The sequence below is a fragment of the Pteronotus mesoamericanus genome, unplaced genomic scaffold (assembly GCF_021234165.1).
Source record: "Pteronotus mesoamericanus isolate MK-2021 breed Mesoamerican mustached bat unplaced genomic scaffold, CSHL_Meso_final contig_181, whole genome shotgun sequence".
In the NCBI taxonomy this organism is placed as follows: Eukaryota; Metazoa; Chordata; class Mammalia; order Chiroptera; family Mormoopidae; genus Pteronotus; species Pteronotus mesoamericanus.
Genome location: NW_026555077.1, coordinates 11,408,894 through 11,427,696, shown reverse-complemented (window position 1 = coordinate 11,427,696; position 18,803 = coordinate 11,408,894). Strand labels below are relative to the sequence as shown.

The 18,803-nt window shown below is 39.1% G+C and overlaps 1 protein-coding gene across 2 annotated transcripts; it reads left to right on the top strand.

Moving 5' to 3' along the window:
* Nucleotides 1-2,495: 2,495 nt before the first annotated feature.
* On the top strand, nt 2,496-17,525 carry BCL10 (BCL10 immune signaling adaptor). 2 transcript variants are annotated; one of them, XM_054566922.1, is made up of 4 exons: nt 2,496-2,824; nt 9,496-9,784; nt 11,534-11,721; nt 17,324-17,525. In XM_054566922.1, exons 1-4 carry the CDS (start codon nt 2,768-2,770, stop codon nt 17,468-17,470), a joined length of 681 nt encoding a protein of 226 aa, XP_054422897.1. In that variant the 5' UTR covers nt 2,496-2,767; the 3' UTR covers nt 17,471-17,525. The 2 variants fall into 2 exon arrangements, with proteins under 2 accessions (XP_054422897.1, XP_054422896.1); XM_054566921.1 differs by lacking the exon at nt 17,324-17,525 and having other exon boundaries at nt 11,534-13,502.
* The last annotated feature ends 1,278 nt before the right edge of the window (nt 17,526-18,803 follow it).

The following is an 18,803-nucleotide window of genomic DNA, read 5'->3' as shown; positions in this document are numbered from 1 at the left end:
ATAAAGTCATCCTGGATTAGAGCAGGCCCTAAATCCAATGATTAGTGTCCTTACGAGAAGAAATTTGGAAGCAGAGACATAGAAGGAAAACAGGAAAGGTCATGTAAACATGGAGGCAGAGATTAGAGTTAGGCTGCCACAGCAAAAGAATACCAAGTATTGCTGGCAAACACCAGAGGCTAGCAAGAGAAGTTTCTTCTCTAGAGTCTTCGGAGGGAGTGTAGCCCTGCCAATATTGGACTTCCAGCCTCCAGAACTGTGCGAGGATAAATTTCTATTGTTTTAAGCTTACCCAGTTTGTGGTCATTTGTAATGGCAGCCCTAGAAAACTATTATATCAGCCTAGGTCTGTCAAGTGCCAAATATCCTCATTCTTAACCGCCCAAGTTAACACAGAGTGTTCACCACTGCTCCCACTCTAGTCACACCACCCTCACCTTTGCCTGGTTCACTGTGGTAGCCTCCAGGTGGTCTCTCTGTTCCCGCCCTTACACCTACAATCTACTCTTTACTCAGCAGCCAGAGTGATTTTTTTGAAAGGAAATGAAATCACTTTCCTACTTCCCCACAGCTCACCACCCTCACAGCTACCAACCCAGTTCTGAACCACCAAGTCTTGGGGCCCGACTTGTGGAAATAGATCCCTAACTGATCTTCCCTATTCCATCCTCCTTCCTTCAAGGCAATAGTGAAAATGCTCCTTTTCAAATCATAAATCAGATCCTGCCACTCCTCGGCTCAGAATCCTCCAGTGGCTTCCCATCTGACTCAGAGTGAACTCATATGACTCAGAACAATGTCAGAGTAAACTTTTATGTTGGCACACAAGGACCTCATACCCTTCCCAGTCACAATGAACCTTTTTCATTCTGTTCTCTCTACTCCTATGTTCTTTCTCCGTATGCCCACATGGCTCATTCCCTCACATTCAAGTGGTAACTCAGAACTCTCCTTTTCAGAGAGGTCTTTATTAACCACCATGTTTTATTTTATTTTTTAAAATTTTTTTGGTTATAAGTAACATTTATAATCTTAAACCTATTTTTTTATTCAATATTTTTCAACATACATAATTTATAATTCATAACCACTGTATTTTAAATTTCACCCCTCCATAAAGCTTCATCCTACTTCCCTGTTTTATAGTTTCTCTTCATGTTTATCTTCTAACATAAATTATTTACATAACATTTTTCAAATGTCTATTTGCCCTGCCCCAAACACACATACGCTAGAATTTAAACTCCAGGAGGAAAGGAAAATATATCTATTTTGTACACAGCTGTTTTCTCAAGTACCTATAACAATGTCTGGCACTTAGTTGACATTTAATTAATACATGTATCTGTGAAATGAAAGAACAAATAGTTAAGTAAATTGGGTAATACCAAGATGATGGAAGATTAAGCAATCAGAAAAAATATAGTATATGAATGAAAAAGATATATGACCTTATGTTAATGTTGAAAGCAGAATCCCTGTGTTGTGATCAAAACTAGTTTGGTGTGTCTGGCAACCTTTTTCCTTTCTGGTTCTTTTGTTTTCTCGTTCCTTAAATGTTGGGATTCCCAAGTTTGTCTTTAGTTGTTTTGTTTTGTTTTTAATTTTTATCTACCCTTGTGGCTTCAAATACCCTCTAGTTCATTTCTCGTTTATGTAGCATATTGTCCAAACAATGATTGGGCCCAGGGCTGTTTTTAGACTCGCCCATGTTATTCATGTTACTTTGTTTACACCTCTATTAGAATAACGTTCTGGGAATAGCTGTCTATTCCTCAGTATCCCCCAGTAAAATGCAGGATAAGATGCCTAGTACATATTAGTAATAAATGTTTGAGTAATACAATAAATAATAAATTAGATGTATACTGTGTGCCAAGTACCTCTAAGAAACTTAACATTTATTATATTTAATTTTCACTGAAATCCTGTTGAGGAAGATATAGCTTCATTACACAGAGGAAAAAGGAAATATGTTTATAATAATCAGTAACCAACAAGTATGCAGACGTTAAATTTGGTGTTAAAGTGGTAGGATTGTAGGTGGTTTTTCTTTAAAAAATGTCTTTAGTATTGTGGTTAGGCTGCGTGTGTATGTGTCTGTGTGTGTACATTTGCGCGCGTGTCAGCGTGTGATCAAGTAATTTAAAAACTTGAGTTGGCAAACACAACAGCAGGAAATTATAGGGAAGGGTCTGGGAAAAAGGGAGGAACCCAAAGGCACAGTCAGCCGAGACCAGACTCCACCAGTGAGCAGTCAGCGAGGGCGGGGAGTGCCGCGTCCGGGGCAGATACCGGTTCCACCCAAGGAAACGATTCCTTTCCGGGAGGCCGACCCGCGGCCGCATGCAAAAGACCTGAGGCAGTGGGCGGAGCCACTCCTGAAAGGCTTAGCAGAAGGGGCGGAGACACGATGGCCGGAGGGCTGGCACTGATTGGCTGCCGTAGAGAAGGGGCGGGCTTTCCCTGTAGCCCTGCCTCACCGAGGGAAGGCACCTGCGCCGGAGCCTGCAGGATAGGGAAGGAACCGGGGTTCCGAGGGCCGCGTCGGGACACGTAGGTCTGCACCGTCGTCTCCCTAGAGGCCCGGCCGGAGGCGCTACAGTTTGACGCCCGCGCCCCTCTTGTTTTCGAAGGGATAGCGCTCTTCCGACCTGCTCCGCCTCAGCTTCTCGCCCCTCCTCCCGAGGCCGTAGCCCCCAGTTTAGGTGGGGCGGTGCAGCCTGAGCTCCCGGACCCGGAAGAAGCACCGTCCCCCGCCTACGCCATGGAGCCCACCGCGCTGTCCCTCACTGAGGAGGACCTGACTGAAGTAAAGAAGGACGTGAGTAGCACTATCTTGCCCAGGCGTCCCGCAGGCTGTGAGCGGGCGGGTGGGGGTGGACTGCAGCTCCGCGGGTGAGGAACGCGGAAACTGGAAGTCCAAGTCGGAATCGGAGGAGGAGCCTGCGGCTGAGAGGAGCGGAGAGGGCTGCGTCCGAGGAGCCTTGGTGGAACTGATCCCCCGGCGACACGTTAATTCGCGTTTTAAATCGCTAAATGCAGGGCTTGGGTGTCTGAAACCTTGGATGGAGCGTTTCTTGGCAGCCCGCTTCTTGCCCACTCCTCACGTGTCCCCTGGTGATTAATCCCCCGCCCCCGCCCTGTGGGGCCGCGTTTTCAGGGACGGACGGCTCGCGGTCGCGGGAGAGTCTGACGCCCAGGCTGCTGTTTTAACGGTAGCAAAGGCTGGGCCAGGTAAGGGATTCTAAGCAGCGACGCAGATATGTGAAACACTTTTACAAAGCTGTCTGGGGGAAGCTGAGCAGCTGAAAGCACAACCTGGAATTCCCCAAATAAGCTAACGCCCACATATTTAAATTGAGAGGAGGGGGATGAATACCTGTAGCCGACAACAGGCTACAAGCAAAGGTTGAAAATATTCAGTAATTTTGCTCTTCTGCTTGGATGCTGCAGAAAATCGTAACACTTATTCATAAACAATGGCTTTGTTGAGACACGATTTGTTTCTTTTTCCTCTGTCTTCAGTTGTTTTGCTGTTTGAGACCTGTATGGGTGCTTGCCACTGAAATAGTATCAGTTCAAATTAAAAACAGAAATTCAACACGAAGCGTGCTCTGGCTTAACAGCACATAACTCACAAAATCACCTTTGTGAACTGGATGGGGCAGCAGTTTTTTAAATGTTCGTCTATTTCAAATTTCCTCTTTTTCTCTCCCCTGTAAGATTTTTTACGTTATACTCATGATTACAGTTGGATTCATTTAGCAGAAGGAAACTGGACATATTTGGGACGTGTGACTTAGTTTCCTCATTCAGCAGATATTTATGGAACACTTACTCTATGGAAAATACTGTCATCTGGCCTGGATTGGACAGAGACAAAAAACAACAGTCAGGCCCCTGCTTTATAGTCTAATTGAGAAAAGACTGGAACATTGGTAGTTAATATATATTAAATGAATGCTGTCTTATTCAAGATGTGTGCCAGTAAAACCATGAACTTCAAGAGCTAGGCTGGCCATGTGCCAGCTGCTCTGTCACACAATTTACAATATTCCCCCTTAATGTTCACAACAACCTCTAAGGTCATTGTCATTCCCATTTTACAGCCGATAAAACAGGCAATTCGAGGTTACAAGCGGGAGGATATAAAACCTGTACACAAACACAAATGTGAAGAGTGGCTTCCAGGCCTTATTTTTTTCCTACGAGTTCATTGATGCTCTCCATCTCCATGATTTCATTTTATAGCCATATCGGAAATTCATAATTTGGGGAATCGTGAATGGGTTTCAGGAAGGCTGTGAAAAAAGTATGTGCACATGTTTTTCCTAGAAATTTTTGTCATGATATTTTCAAAATGGTTTATGACCTTAGAAGGTATTTAAATTATCACCCACATATTACAACTTCCTTCTCTCCCAATTATAGGCTCTTATTTCCAAATATTTGCTGGAAATCCACTTTTATGTCCTGCACATTCCTCCCCTTGTCCAAAACTGAACTTTATCATCCCTCCCCCCAAAGCTGCTTGCTATTCTTGCTGTGTTCTCTGCCTCGGTGAATAGGGTAACACCACCCATCCTCTTTCACTATATTCCTCCTTCCCTTCTGCCCCACCTGGCTATTCGTTTTATCTTTTTTGGTTGAATTTAGTTCACTTTTATTAGTACAGATTACATGCTGCTATGAGGCTGATACTATAGTTGAATTTCACAGTTCAAAAATTTTAAACTAGGACACAATCCTAGTTTGGAAAGAGCTTGATTTCTTAGGAGGTGGGAGATAGACATAAAGTGAAAATTACAAGTTGTAAAACACATTTCATCCAAAACATTATCTACTTAGTATTCTGCGAAGTTCATGACGTACACGTTTGAACAAAACATACCAGATTCTTGCCTACTTCAGACATGTAGATCATTGGGTTTGAAAACAAATAAATATATAATTACTACTTATTGTAAGTACTATAAAGAAGACAAATAGATGTTGAGACAATAACAGGGGCCATCTGCATGAGATAGGATGGTCACAGAAGGTTACATTTAAAGTGGTTCTACCCTGGCCAGGTGGCTTAGTTAGTTGGAGCGTCGTTCCATACACCAAAAGGTTGCATGTTCAATCCAGTCAGGGCACACACCTAGGCAGTGTTTTGATCCACAGTCAGGGTGCATGCAGGAGGCAACCAATTGATTTCTCTCTCTCTCTCTCTCCCCCCCATTCCCCTTCCCTCTCCCCTCCCCCCCATCTCTTCTTCTGAAAATAAATGTATCCTTGGGTGAGGATTTAAAAGAAGGTAAAAAAACAATAATAATAAAGTGGTTCCTGAAGGATGTTACAGGCCTTGGGGGAGATCATTCTAGGCAGGGTAAAATTTGTAAAGGACCTAAACCAGGCAAGACTTTGGTGACTTGGGAGAATTGGAAGAAGGCAGAAGGTCCCCTGAGGTGACGTTAGGAAAGTGGGCAAGAGCCAGATTATGAAGGGTCTTACTGATTGTAGTTAAGTGTTTGGATTTTTTTCCCCAAGTGTTGTAGGGACCTATTGAAGAACTAATGATATATTTTTAAAAGATCACTCTGCCTATTGTATGGACTGAGGGGAGCAAAAGTGAAAAGAGGGAAACAAGTGAAGAGACTCTTAGAATTTATGTAGTTGAGAGATAATGTGATTTGGATCAGGGTGAAGGCAGTAGAAATAGCTGGAACAGGAGAATTCCAGATGCATTTGTGAAATACAAATGATAGGCCTTGGTGATAGATTGAATGTAGGAGTTGAAGAAGAGTGGAATGAGATTAGTAAGTGGAAATGTCAAATCAACAACTTGACCAGCAAGTCTGAAGATCAAAAGGGGGCTCTCACAGCTGTTGGGGGGAGGGGGTGGAAAGGACTCATGGACATAGACAGCAGTGTGGTGATTGCAGTGGGGAGGACAAATGGTAATGGAAAAAATGCAATAAGAAGTAAATTGCTTAAAAAAAAAGAAGAGCTCTAGCTGGTGTAGCTCAGTGGACTGAGTGCCGGCCAGCGAACCCAAAGGTCATTGGTTCGATTCCCAGTCAGGGCAAATGTCTAGGTTGTTGGCCAGGTCCCCATTTGGGGGGTGTGCAAAAGGCAACTGATCGATGTATCTTTCATACATTGGCATTTCTTTTTCTCTTTCTCCCTCCCTTCCCTTCTCTCTAAAAATAAATAAAATCTTTTATAAAAGAAGATGAAGAGAGACCTGAGCTGAAAATATAAGTATGAAATTGAATGAGTTCCCTTAGGAAGTTGGGAGCTAGAAGGGAAGAGGGAGATGATAGAGAGGTTTTGAAAAGTGAGAGGTTGTAGCCACAGAAATGGGAAGCAAGCCTGGAGATGCATGTAAAATAAGAAAAGAGTATTTCAAGGAAATAGTGGTCAACTGTGTACATGCTACTGAGAAGTCAGATGAATGAAAATTATCAGTATGAAGGTGGTCATTGGAAGAGTGGTGGAACATAATGGAAATATCTGGGAATGAATTGGGAGATGAAAAGTGGAGTTCTGCTATATTGAAAAGTGGAATGTATACACGAGGTACTGCATGGATAGAGGGGAGGGTGCCTAACTTATTCTGGGGAGTTTAGGAAAAGCTTCCTGAAAGAGATAACCACTGGCCTGACTCTTGAAGGATAAAAAGCTACTTGGAGTATAGAAGAGAAAGTAAGACAAAGGTAACAACGTAAAGAAATGTGGAGTGACAAACAGCAGTCTGAGGTACAAGGTAAAATACCAGGACCGATAGAGGTGGTGATAGATTAAACTAGAGAGATAGGTAAGATCTGCATTATGAAGTGTCCTTTCTACTATTATCAAATATTATTTGTTGAATACTTACTGTGTATCAGACTGTGTCAAGCCTTTATATGCAGTGTCCCATTTAGTTCTCCTAAAAGTCCTCCGAAGTTATTATTATTATTATTTTATCAATAAAGAACAAGAAGTTTAGAGAGTTAAGTAACTTGCCCCAACTCTCACAGAAGTATATGGCAGATTCAAGATTTGAACTGAGGTTGGTCTGAGACCAGAGCCATGCTCTTGACTTCCTTCTCTTCTACTGTGGTTGAGGAAATTATCCTTTTAAATCAAGGGTAGGACACAGTGTTCTAAATTTTTTAACAATTAACTGATGGCATTTCAATATTAAACTTTTTATAACACTCTAGATGTCCATTTTCCCGTGAAAAATTGGAAGATCTACTAGATGTGTAAAAGAGAAATTTGGGGGAGAAGAGAGACGTAGGAAGTATAGCTAGGTGTCCATTGTTAAGTCCGTGCAACATATCATAAGGACCTGAACTACAGTAATGCTGATAATAGAGATGAAGTGAAGAGGCAGATTAGGTAAATACAAGGAGTAGAGTGGCAGGTCTTGGTGGGTGGGTGATCAGATGTGGAAAGTAAGTAAACAAGAAGTCAAAAATCAGTTATAGATTTATAGCATTATTGGATGCTATGATTATTGAATGGCAGTACTCCCAAATGAGTTGAGAACATCAAAGGAAAAGAATAGGGGAATATAACTTTGGTTTTGGACATACTGATTTTGAAGTACCTTTGGGATGTCTAGGTAGAGAAAGTCTTGAGCACACACACAAATTTGGGAATCCTCAGCATATAGGTGGTAGAAATGACAACAGATGTGGTTTTTTAAGAAGTTCATCTTTTAGTCTATCCTTATCTACAAGAAAATGTGTGTTCCTCACCATGTTATAAAAATTCTCCCATAATTCCACCCCAGTTTTCTTTCCTAGCTACATTCCTCACCACCCTGTCACATGCAGCCTGTGTTCCACCTACCCCAGAATACGCAATATTTCCCCACCGTGTACCTTCATACCTCTAGCAAAAGTGTAGCTTCTATAAATTTCCCAGCCTCTAGAGGTAGAGTTAATTGCTTACTCTGTGCTTCCCCAGTATTTGACCAATAGTCTTTTTTCCCCCCCAGGTCATATCACATTGTCTTAAAATTATTGGCTTGCATGTGATACAGATTCTCCAACTACACCATGTGCCCTTTGCATGCAGGATTCAGGTCTTACTGACCATTGCTCAGCACTTGGTATATTAGGTATTTAGATATATGAAATGTTTGTTATGTGAATAAATAAATAAGTGTGGGGTTCAGTTAACTGTGAACTATAGGAACCCTCACCTAGCCTTTTCTGCCACCATATACTAGAGTATTGCTAAGATTTTCCATTGCCTTTTGCTCATAATGATGAATGTGAATCAAATTAGTTATTGTTGCCACTATCACTAACATTTATTGATCATTTACTGTGTACCAGGCACTTTTCTAAGAACTTTATATGAATATATTCCTCATAACACTTAAATGAGGAAACTGAGACATGGCGGAGTTAAGTTACTTACCCATGATGATCACATATATAGAAAATGGAGGAGCTAGAATACAGTCATTGACATCAAACTATTGCCGCCATTTATTGGAACCCATTTCATTTTTTTGTTATATAAGCCCCTGTAGCTACCTCTCAGATCTAGGCCTGTTTCCTGTGATTTTTTTTTCTTTGTTTCTTTACTCTTTTAACATTTCACCATTCCTTTAGGTTTCTTTCCACCCACATATTTCTAACTTCCTTCTACCAACCTACTCACTGAGTTACAGTCTTTCCAACTGACTCCAAAGTTAGACACATTATGGGCCCTTTTAGTTTAGTGGGGGGTTTTCTTTAAATGGTTTTACTCTAGGAAGATGGAAAATTAACAAATATGAGAATTGTAAGCTATGAACCTCTCACTAAGTTACTGTCTCTGGTCTGACTAATCCTGGATGCCTTGATAAATAGTAACTAAAATGAATGGAAGTCTTTGCTCTCATCTTCACCCCCAAAGGTGGCCCTCAGCAGACCTCTCTATTTCCACAAACCTGGGCCCTCTAGATTAGAATGGCCCCTCTTCACAATAGCCTGGCCTTGATTTATAGGTATGAAAATGAGATCAGAGCAAGACAGAAGCTGTGAGGAATGTCCAATCTAGGACATTTTTTTTTGTTGTTGTTGTTTTTAAATCCTCACCTGAGGGTTTTTTCTTTGTTAACTACTCGCCTGAATAGTGCTTATTGACCTTAGAAAGCAGTGAAGGAATGGAGAGAGGGAGACAAACATCATGGGACAGAGAAGCATTGATCAGTTGCCTCTGCTGTGCACCCCTACTGGGGGTCAGAACCACTGCCTAGGCATGTGCCCTGACCAGGAATCAAACCTATGACCTTTGGGTTTACAGGACAACACTCCAACCTACTGGGCCATGCAGGCCAGGGCTAATCTAGGATCAACCTTTGTCTACTTGGACCTTTATCTTACAGCATGCATTTTTAGTAACCTGAGCCTCCTGGCTTCAGGATGTTTTTTCCTACCAGTTAAGATTCCTAACCAGTCACATACATGATTTCCTGAGGTGTTAAAAAAGTAACATTGAAGCACATTTTATGTTTTTCAGGCTTTAGAAAATTTGCGCGTATATCTGTGTGAAAAAATCATAGCTGAGAGACATTTTGATCATCTACGTGCAAAAAAAATACTGAGTAGAGAAGACACTGAAGAAATTTCTTGCCGAACATCAAGTAGAAAAAGGGCTGGAAAATTGTTAGACTACTTACAAGAAAACCCCAAAGGACTAGATACCCTTGTTGAATCTATTCGGCGAGAAAAAACACAGAACTTCCTGATACAGAAGATTACAGATGAAGTGCTGAAACTTCGAAATATAAAACTAGAACATCTGAAAGGTAAGTATCTTAGGTATACAAGAGTGCATTTACATGTAATAATGCTTTTAAAAAGTAAAATTAAAAACAACAACAACAAAACCCAGAAATGATCCTTTTGCTTTTATTCAAAAGTTTAAGCTTCAGAATTACATTTGTTTGCATTTTTAACCTTATAGGTTGTCATTACATTGGAAAAGTGGAATATCACTTAATGTTCTGTATTTATATTCATTTAACAATATCATTTCTAGAAAAGTCCTAGTCTGCTCAGTGGTTTGTTTCTAACATCAGCAGAATGTCAGATTAATCTATTCAAAAGTAACCCCTGAAAATGCACACAGCACATAAAGAATAGTATATAGGCAAAGTATTTTGGTAAGTCCAACTCTAACAGTTTTTCTCCTACCATTTGATCCGAGATAAAGTATTTGGCTATGTTGATAACAATCATGTTATATAAAGTATACATAACTTTAAACACTAGAATCATATTCAGTCTGGCAAAATGAGAGGGGCATGAGAAACAAGACTGACGAAGGGAATAGCAAATTTACCTCTCCTGTTTTAGCTTCACCCTGGAGCGCACACACACTCACGGATTGGGATGCTGTGTAGAATTACCTGTAGTTTCAATGCCCCTCCCCTCTCTGTCTTTCTCTCCAGAGCACTTAAGTTTAATGTGAATGTGACAAAGCTCTACTCCGGCTGTTCTAGGCCCTGGGGATACAGAAATGAGTAATTTAGGGCTCTGCCTTTAAGGACAATACAGTCTCTTTATTCCATGCTAGAACACATTGGAAGTTTCCCCTTCTGAGCCATGTTTAAGAAAATAGTTTCTGTAGCATGGAACAGAAATGCTGAATGTCTTGTGAAGTTGAAAAACTAGTGGGAAAAAATGACATAAGTGTGCTTCATAGACTTGCAGGTTTTACATAAAATTTCTCAATTCAGAAGGTTGTGTGCCTGTAGATAGTTATGGCTTGAATATTTGCTAAGCCTAACAGAAGGATAAATTGTGTTTATTCTTTCTACACTGAGGTTAATTGTTAGCTATACTCTTTGGATATGGTAAAATTCTTATATCAGAACAACCACCGTCATTTAAGTATATTGTTTGGTTGAGAACCAGGACATGATTTAAGGTGAGGAGGAGAACTGAGATCGAGTTCTCCCTTTCCCAGAAGTAGTCCTGGAATGCTGGGCATAACCTGACCGTTCTGCCTCTGTTTTCTCATCTCTAATAGTGAGAGACTATCCCAGATGACCTCTAAAATTCCTTCCACTTCTAATGTCCTATAATTCAAGATTCAGTAATTGGCATTAATGAACTCACGGATTTTAACATATGCTCTATTTAAATTTTGGTTTCATTGGGTAATGTTTTCTTTGTGTGTGCCAGTATGCTAAAGAATATTTGTTGTGAAAGCTGTTTCTTATTTTATGACAGATTTTAGGGGCTACTTTATTTTTCCCACGGTCTTTAATGGTTAAGTATATAAGTATGCAAATTAAGTTTATAGCTTCTCATTTAGCTTCTTTGAGACTATTATCTAGAAAATGTAACTAATAGTATATTTATAACAACTTCATAGTTGTTGGGAAAAGCAAATGAAATGTGAAATGGGTTATGTCAGAATGTATAAATTGCTATTTAAATTTTGTTTGTGTGGTAAATAGCTTATAATCTTTAAAAAGGTACAAGATGGGCATGGGCTCAGTCTTTTTTTTTGTTACTTTTTTATTGACATCTGAATAATTTCATTGTAGGACTAAAATGTAGCAACTGTGAGCCTTTTCCAGATGGAGCTACAAACAGCTTCACTCGATCGAATTCAAATGAGACTAATTTCTCTGAAAAAAGGAGAACATCCACTATCATGTACCATCCAGAAGGAGAATCCAGCACAGCCCCCTTTTTTTCGACTGATTCATCTCTGAATTTGCCTGTTCTAGAAGTAGGCAAAACTGAAAATCCTACATTTTCTTCAACTACACTTCCCCGACCTGGGGATCCTGGGGCTCCTCCTTTGCCCCCAGAGCTGCAGTTAGAAGAAGGAACTTGTGGAAACTCTAGTGAGATGTTTCTTCCCCTAAGATCACGTGCTCTTTCACGGCAATGACAATTCATAGCCTTTTAATTTTTTAAATAATGACTAATATTTAAAAGGATATGAATCTTTTTATAAAACATCAGTAATGACTTATTAATACCCAATACATGTCTTTTGAAATGCAATGTAAGCACACTTTGTAAATAGACTTTTGGGGGGAGGGAAGAACATATTTTTAGATAGCTAAAGTAAATCATGTGGATCATGTACTTCTCAGAATTTTGTATTTTTTTAATAGTTTATTTTGTATTATATTTTTTTCCATTACCATTTATCCCCCTTATACCTTCTTTCAGGTATTTAGTGTTTTCACATTTTTTAGGTTTTGAGACCAGTTTTAATAGGGAACATTTGTCTATTTGATAATAGAGTCTTAAGCTGGGAATGATGTTTCTCAGTGCATTTGTGCTAGAAATTTTCAGTCTAATTTTTCCATCTAGGTAGCAGTAAATGTTCAGGATTAAGCGGTTTCTAATTAATAATAAAGCCAATCACTGATGGGAAAAACTGCTAGTGTACCGGAAAAAAAAAACCTTTCCTACTCAGTTTGGCTTACAGACACTTAACAGAGTCCCCTTCTGATGTGGAGGGAACATCTGACTAGTTTGAGCCACCTAAGATCTCAATTTGCCAAAATACATTTATTAACCTTACTAATTCATGCTACTTTCTTAAGATTTTCACATTCTTTAGCATTTTCATTCCTAAAGAAAAATCTTTACAAAAACCTGTTACTACATATAATTTGGTGAAATTTCTAAAATTTCTGTACTTTTCATTCTCTTTCAGTGAGCACCACTGTATGAATTGAAATAACTAGAACAAAATGTTTTTTTCCCTATGTGTGACAATCTGTTTTTAATACTATTTGGAACAAGCAGGCCATAAATTTGATTTGCCTTTTTGTTGTATCACAAAGGTTTACTAAATTTATGCATTTATAAATTATGTCCTCATTGTGTTCACTTAAAGTATAATTCTATTTCTTGGTAGTTCTATAATATATTTCCATTACTTGAAAAAGACAGAGATGGAAACATGCTATTAACAATAAAAGTTTTTGAATTGTGTTATGTTTTGGAAGTTTCAGACTTTTTAATAGAAAGTAAATATCTAAAACACTTACTTTAAATGTGCTAATTTTTATAGAAAACATTTCAAGTTGTGAGACCAAGTTGCATTTCTGGATAAACTGATGAATTTATCAGTCCTGAAGAAGACTGACATTGGTTTTAAAAATTTTTTAAAGTCTGGGTAATTTTTGTAGTAGAAACATTTTCTAAGGATTATGGAGAGACATGTTTCACATCCAGGGTAGCATGAGAAAATAGTGGCATTACATTTAAAGAGCTTAGCATTTGTCATTAGAGAGGGGTAGGGAGAGAAAAAGCGAGAGAGAAACATCAGTTTGTTGCCTCTCGCATGCACCCCAGCCGGACCCAGACTGGGAATAAAACTGGTGACCTTTCAGTGTGCGGGAAGATGCTCAATCAACTGAGAGTGCATGGTATTACATTTAAATATTTTTTAAAAGCAGAAGCAGCCTTTTCATTTTATTAAAATAAAATTTGATATGCAATTATTTTAAATTTAAATAGGATCTTCTTAGAATCAAAGACCATAATGTAGATGAGCTGCAGAACCTATATAGTGTATAACACTGTATTTTCTTTCAGACTGTTGAACAACTATATAGAAAATAAAATTAAAGTTTTAACAAATTTAAGCTTTTGGGTTTTCTGAATTCTATAAAGTCTTTTCCTTTAAATACTGGAAACCAGCCATCGCCAATAAATGTTTAACTTTGAATGATTGACGTGATATAGTGCAACTGGTTATTAGGTTGATTAATGCAGCAGTGAAAAAGTTACTTTTCACAAATACCATATTATCACTTAATGCAAAACATCTTTGAGGTCACTTTTTTGTTGTTTTTTTGAAAAATTAATAGATCTTATTTTTTAAAGCAATTTTAGGTTTATAGAAAACTTAACCAGAAAGCACAAAGTTCCCATATATTTCCTCTCCTCTTGTTTTCCACATTAACATCTCTAGTGTGATACCTATGTTAGAATTGATGAACCATTCTTGATACATTATTAACTAAAGTTCATGGTTTATGTTAGGATTCACTCAATGTTGTACAGTTCTGTAAGTTTTGACAAATGTATAATGTTATGGATTCTAAAATACCATGTAGAACAGTTGCTCTGCTATAAAAATCCCGCATTCCACTTACTCATTCCTTCCTCTCTCCTCCCCCTTCCTATTTAGCAACCACTGATTATTTTTAATCGTCTGTGTAGTTTTATTGTTTCCAGAATGTCATGTAGTTGGAATCATACAGTATATTCTCTTTTCAGGTTGTCTTTTTTTAAATGACAATATTCATTTAAGGTTCCTCCATGTCTTTTCATGGTGAGCTCACTCTCGAGAGGTAATTCCATCACTGTCAGCATGTTGCTCTTGATACAAAGTCAACACACTGGCAAACCAGCAGAAAGCCAGGATAATGGAAATTTGGTTTTTAAATTTTTGGGGGGGTTTGAAGTTTTTTGGTTTTATTTAGGAGTTTTTTGGTTTAAGTCCAGGGGTTCTTTTATGGGTAGTGATTTTTATCTCCTGTTTAAGAAATCTTTGTCCTAATGTCTTGATGATACTGTTTTCTTTTGGGAACTTAGTTGTTTTGCTGTCAGGATTAGCTCTATGATCCATTACAAAGTAATTTTTGTGTGTGGTGTAATGTAGAAGTCAAGTCTTACAGCTGCTCTTTACCTAAGCAACTTAAAAGGGAGCAGGAAGTTTTAGGCTATGGCCTTATCTTATGTCATTGGATAAATATGTACACAGTTGACTCTGAAAAAAACACCAAGAAGCAAATCAATCCGTAGTTGTTCAACATAATCTGAGGAGGGCTTTCTGAAAGGAGCTGAATTTAAGCACAAAAAAATACATAGATACCTTGAGTGCTCCTCCTAAAGTCTTTATTCTGAATTTGCCTTCCTATTTATTTGACAGTTGTTCTTTATTGCAGTGGTTCTAAACTTTGCTGCCCACTTTAGAATCACCTGGAGGGCTTTTAAAGATCCTGATGTCCAGGCTGTACCCCATACAATTAAGTCAGAATGTTTGAGTGTAGAAACCAGACATCAGAAGTTTGTCAAGATTTCTAGGTGATTCCAATGTGCAACAATATTTGGAAACCACAGCCATATTGGGTGGGTGCCAAATAACTGCTTAGTGTTTCCACATGTGTGATCTTGTTTATACTTTCAATAGCCTGCAAGGCAGGTTTTGTTTTCAGCTTTTTTAACAGGTGAGAAACAATAAATGGCTGAAAATCCAGTAGCTCTTTAGCATTAAAATTCATCGCTATTTAAGATCGATGTTCTTTTCACAACTCCATGCTTTCTTGGTAGCATTTCTTAAATGGCAGAAAGGTGAGTAGAGGTTTTATATATATAATTTAATAGTTATTTATGGAGTATTATTCTAGGTGTTGGAGATAAAATGGTAAAACAAAGCCCGTGTTCCTGTGGAATTCACATATAGATAAACAAGGAAAGCCAGATCATTCTAGTTGCACAAAATAGTGCATGTATAATCTAAGAAGTAACTTGGAAAGAGTGTTGATGGCATTGTGAAGGAAGTCCAATCAAAACAGGTAACGTTTGAGCTGAGACCTAAATAAGAAAGGAGCCAGTTACATGACTTTCTGGGGGTTCAGGCAGAAGTAACACATGAGACAGGAATGAGTTACTGAGGACCACTTCGGTCTGTGTGGCTGGAACATAAGCGTGAGGGGTGACAGGAGTTTAAGAGCCTGGGTTGACATGAGGTTACACAAAAAGCAAGGATCAAAATGAAAGGTTTCTAGACCATGTAAGAAGTTTGGGTTTCCTTCTAAGGTGGGAAACAATTGGAGGGCTTTAAACAAGGGAGAGAGATGATTTGATTTGCATTTTAAAAGTTAAGTGTGGCTCTCACCTGTGTTGCTTGGTTGGGCGTTGTCCCACAAACTGAAAGGTCATGGGTTCAGTTCCTGACTAGGGCACATGCCTGGGTTGTGTGTTTGGTCTCCAGTCAGGACAGGTACGGAAAGCAACCAATCGATATTTCTCTCTCATACTGATGTTTGTCTCCCTCTCTCTCCCTTTCCCCTCTCTATTAAAAAAAAAAAAAATGCATTGTGGTAATTTATGGATAATGGATTGGAGGAGGACAGGATGGAAGGAGAGATCATCTTTATCTTTCTGTTCTTTCCCATCCTCTGACCTTTCATTCTCTTCTCGGTACTTTAACAACTAATCCACAAGGCATCATCTGGGGCAAAACAAAGTAAGTATCTGCATCAGTAGGGCTTAGGGGAAGTAGTAGGAGTGCAAATTGCCGTGCAGGATGCTGAGCAGAACCTGGATGGCATGGGGGTTGGGGTATAGAGAGCAGTGATTTTTAACCTTTTTTTATTTCATGACACACATAATTACTAAAATTCTGCGGCATATCAAAAAATATATTTTTTGCCGATCTGACAAAATAGGTATAATTTTGATTCGTTAACTAACCGAATGACTTGTGTTGGCTGTTTATATTTTTTTATTTGATGTTCTAAGGGAAAGGAGTTCAGTGCCCCTGACTAACTAGTCAGGTATGGCATGTTTTAAAAATTCTTGTGGCACACTGATTGAAAATCACTGGTACAGAGTATTGGGAGTCAAATGGAATGAGAGTATCAATATAGACGAGTAGCCTGGTGTGAGCTCTCAGAGCCTGAGTGCAGTAAGAGAGGTTGTAGACATGGCTAAACAGAGTGTCAGGGCACAGAGTAAGGTGTCCACTCAAAGGTGACAGAGCCTGAGTGGGGAAGAAGGTATCTGCGGATGTCTAATATCAGACCCTGAAGTAGAAGGTGGGAACAGGATGAGGAAGGGATATGTAGAAAGGAAATCTAAGGCACTATGTCAGATCCAAAGTATGGTAAGCAGCAGTGATGGAAGTTCGGCTGCATACTTGATCAAATAAAAACACATTTAGGCTAATTGGAGCCAGATTTCTCATTGTTGGGAAAATGGAATTACATATATGGAAAGAGAAAACTAAAAGTAATCCTGTAGTAGTGTATTAAAATTAGAGGTTTCAGTGTAAACTCAGGTTTTCAATAGATAGAGAAATAAATATATTCTCTTCACCAAGTTAGGGAAGTTTTCTGTCATGGTTTCAAATAGGTTTTCAATTTCTTGTTCTCTTCTGGCACCCCCAGGATGTGAAAGCTGGTATGTTTGAAGTTGCCCCACAGGCTCCTTATACTCTCCTCATTTTTTTGGATTCCTGTTTTTTCTTGCTGTTCTGATTGTGTTTTTTGTTTCCTTATATTCTAAATCACTGATTTGATTCTCTGCCTTATCTACTCTACTGTTGATTCCCTCTAAATTGTTCTTCATTTCAGTTACTGTATCCTTCATTTCTGACTGGTTCGTTCTTTACGTGGTGGCTCTGGGTTCCCAACAGAGCAAAAGTGGAAGCATTCTGTTCATCAAAGCAAGTGACAAAGCCAGCCCAGCTTCAAAGACAGAGGAGTGGCATACACACATAAGGTACATAATCTTTGTAGATAACCTACCACAAATATGTTAAATTTGAGAGACTTATTAGACAGTAAAGGTAGAAATTGGATTTGGGGTTTGGTGGTCAGGGAAGACTTTTGGACTGGTTATATAAATGTGGGAATTGTTAGCAAAATAAAAATTTGAAACCATGGGACCTCATAAAATCACCTTGAAATGAAGGGTTGATAGAAAAGAGAGGAGGGTCCAGGGATGAGGTGCTGTCACATTTAAAGGTAAGACAAGAAGAAGGCAACAGAAGAAACTGAGAGGACCCTGTGAAATAGGAAGAGAACTAAACTAGTGAAAGGTAGAGAAGAAAAAAATATCCCAAGAAGGAGGCTTATCTTATTCAAAGGTCAAGTAAGAAGTGGGTTTGGTCCCTGACCAGTGTGGTTCAGTTGAATTTGTATCATCCCTCCAAAGGGAAGGTCATTATTTTGATTTTCAGTCAGGGCATATGCCTGGGTTGCGGGTTTGGTCCCCGGTTGGGGCGAGTGTGAGAGGAAACCAATTGATGTCTGTCTCCTTTCTCACTTCTCCTCCCTCTAAAAATAAATTTTTTTTTTAAGTGGCTCTTGGTTACATGGAGGCTGTTGGTGACTGATAACAGGGAATTCTGTTACTCAAACTAGGTACCCCAATCCCAGAGGCACTCAAAAGTGGACCAGTTTTAAAAACCACAGGATAAATGTGGTCTACAAAGAAACAGCTGCATTAGGGACAAATATATAACATTTGCATATACTTTCAATACAGTATAGTCCAAAAAATGTTATGCTCATGGGGTTTGGGGCCACACTATATCAGCATGACCTCTGGAAAAGCTGAAGAATGAGTTCAGCCACAGGGGAATCAACTATGTGTACATGATCTAGCCCCATTAAAATCTCTGGACATCAAGGCCCAGGCAAGCCCCCGGGGTTGACAATGCTCCATACATGTTGTCACATACCTCCACTACAAGAAGTTAGTACTTGTCTGCAATTCCTTTGGGAGAAGCCAACTAGTAGCTCTGCATGTGGAAGTCTCTGATACTCTACCCCAGGTACCTCTTCCCTTGATCAATTTTAATTTGTGTTCTTTTCCTATAATAAACTATAGCCATGAGTAAAACAGCTTTCAGTGAGTTCTGTGAATCCTACCAAATTATCAAATCTCAGGTTGGTTTGAGAGACACACAAACTCACAATTGGTGTCAGAGTAAGGATGGACTTTCAACCTATGCATTTAGGGGCCATCATTTTTCTCTATCAACATATGTACCTGAATGAAAAAATCTGAGAAACATTCACCTATACCTACACCCTCATAAATTATAAT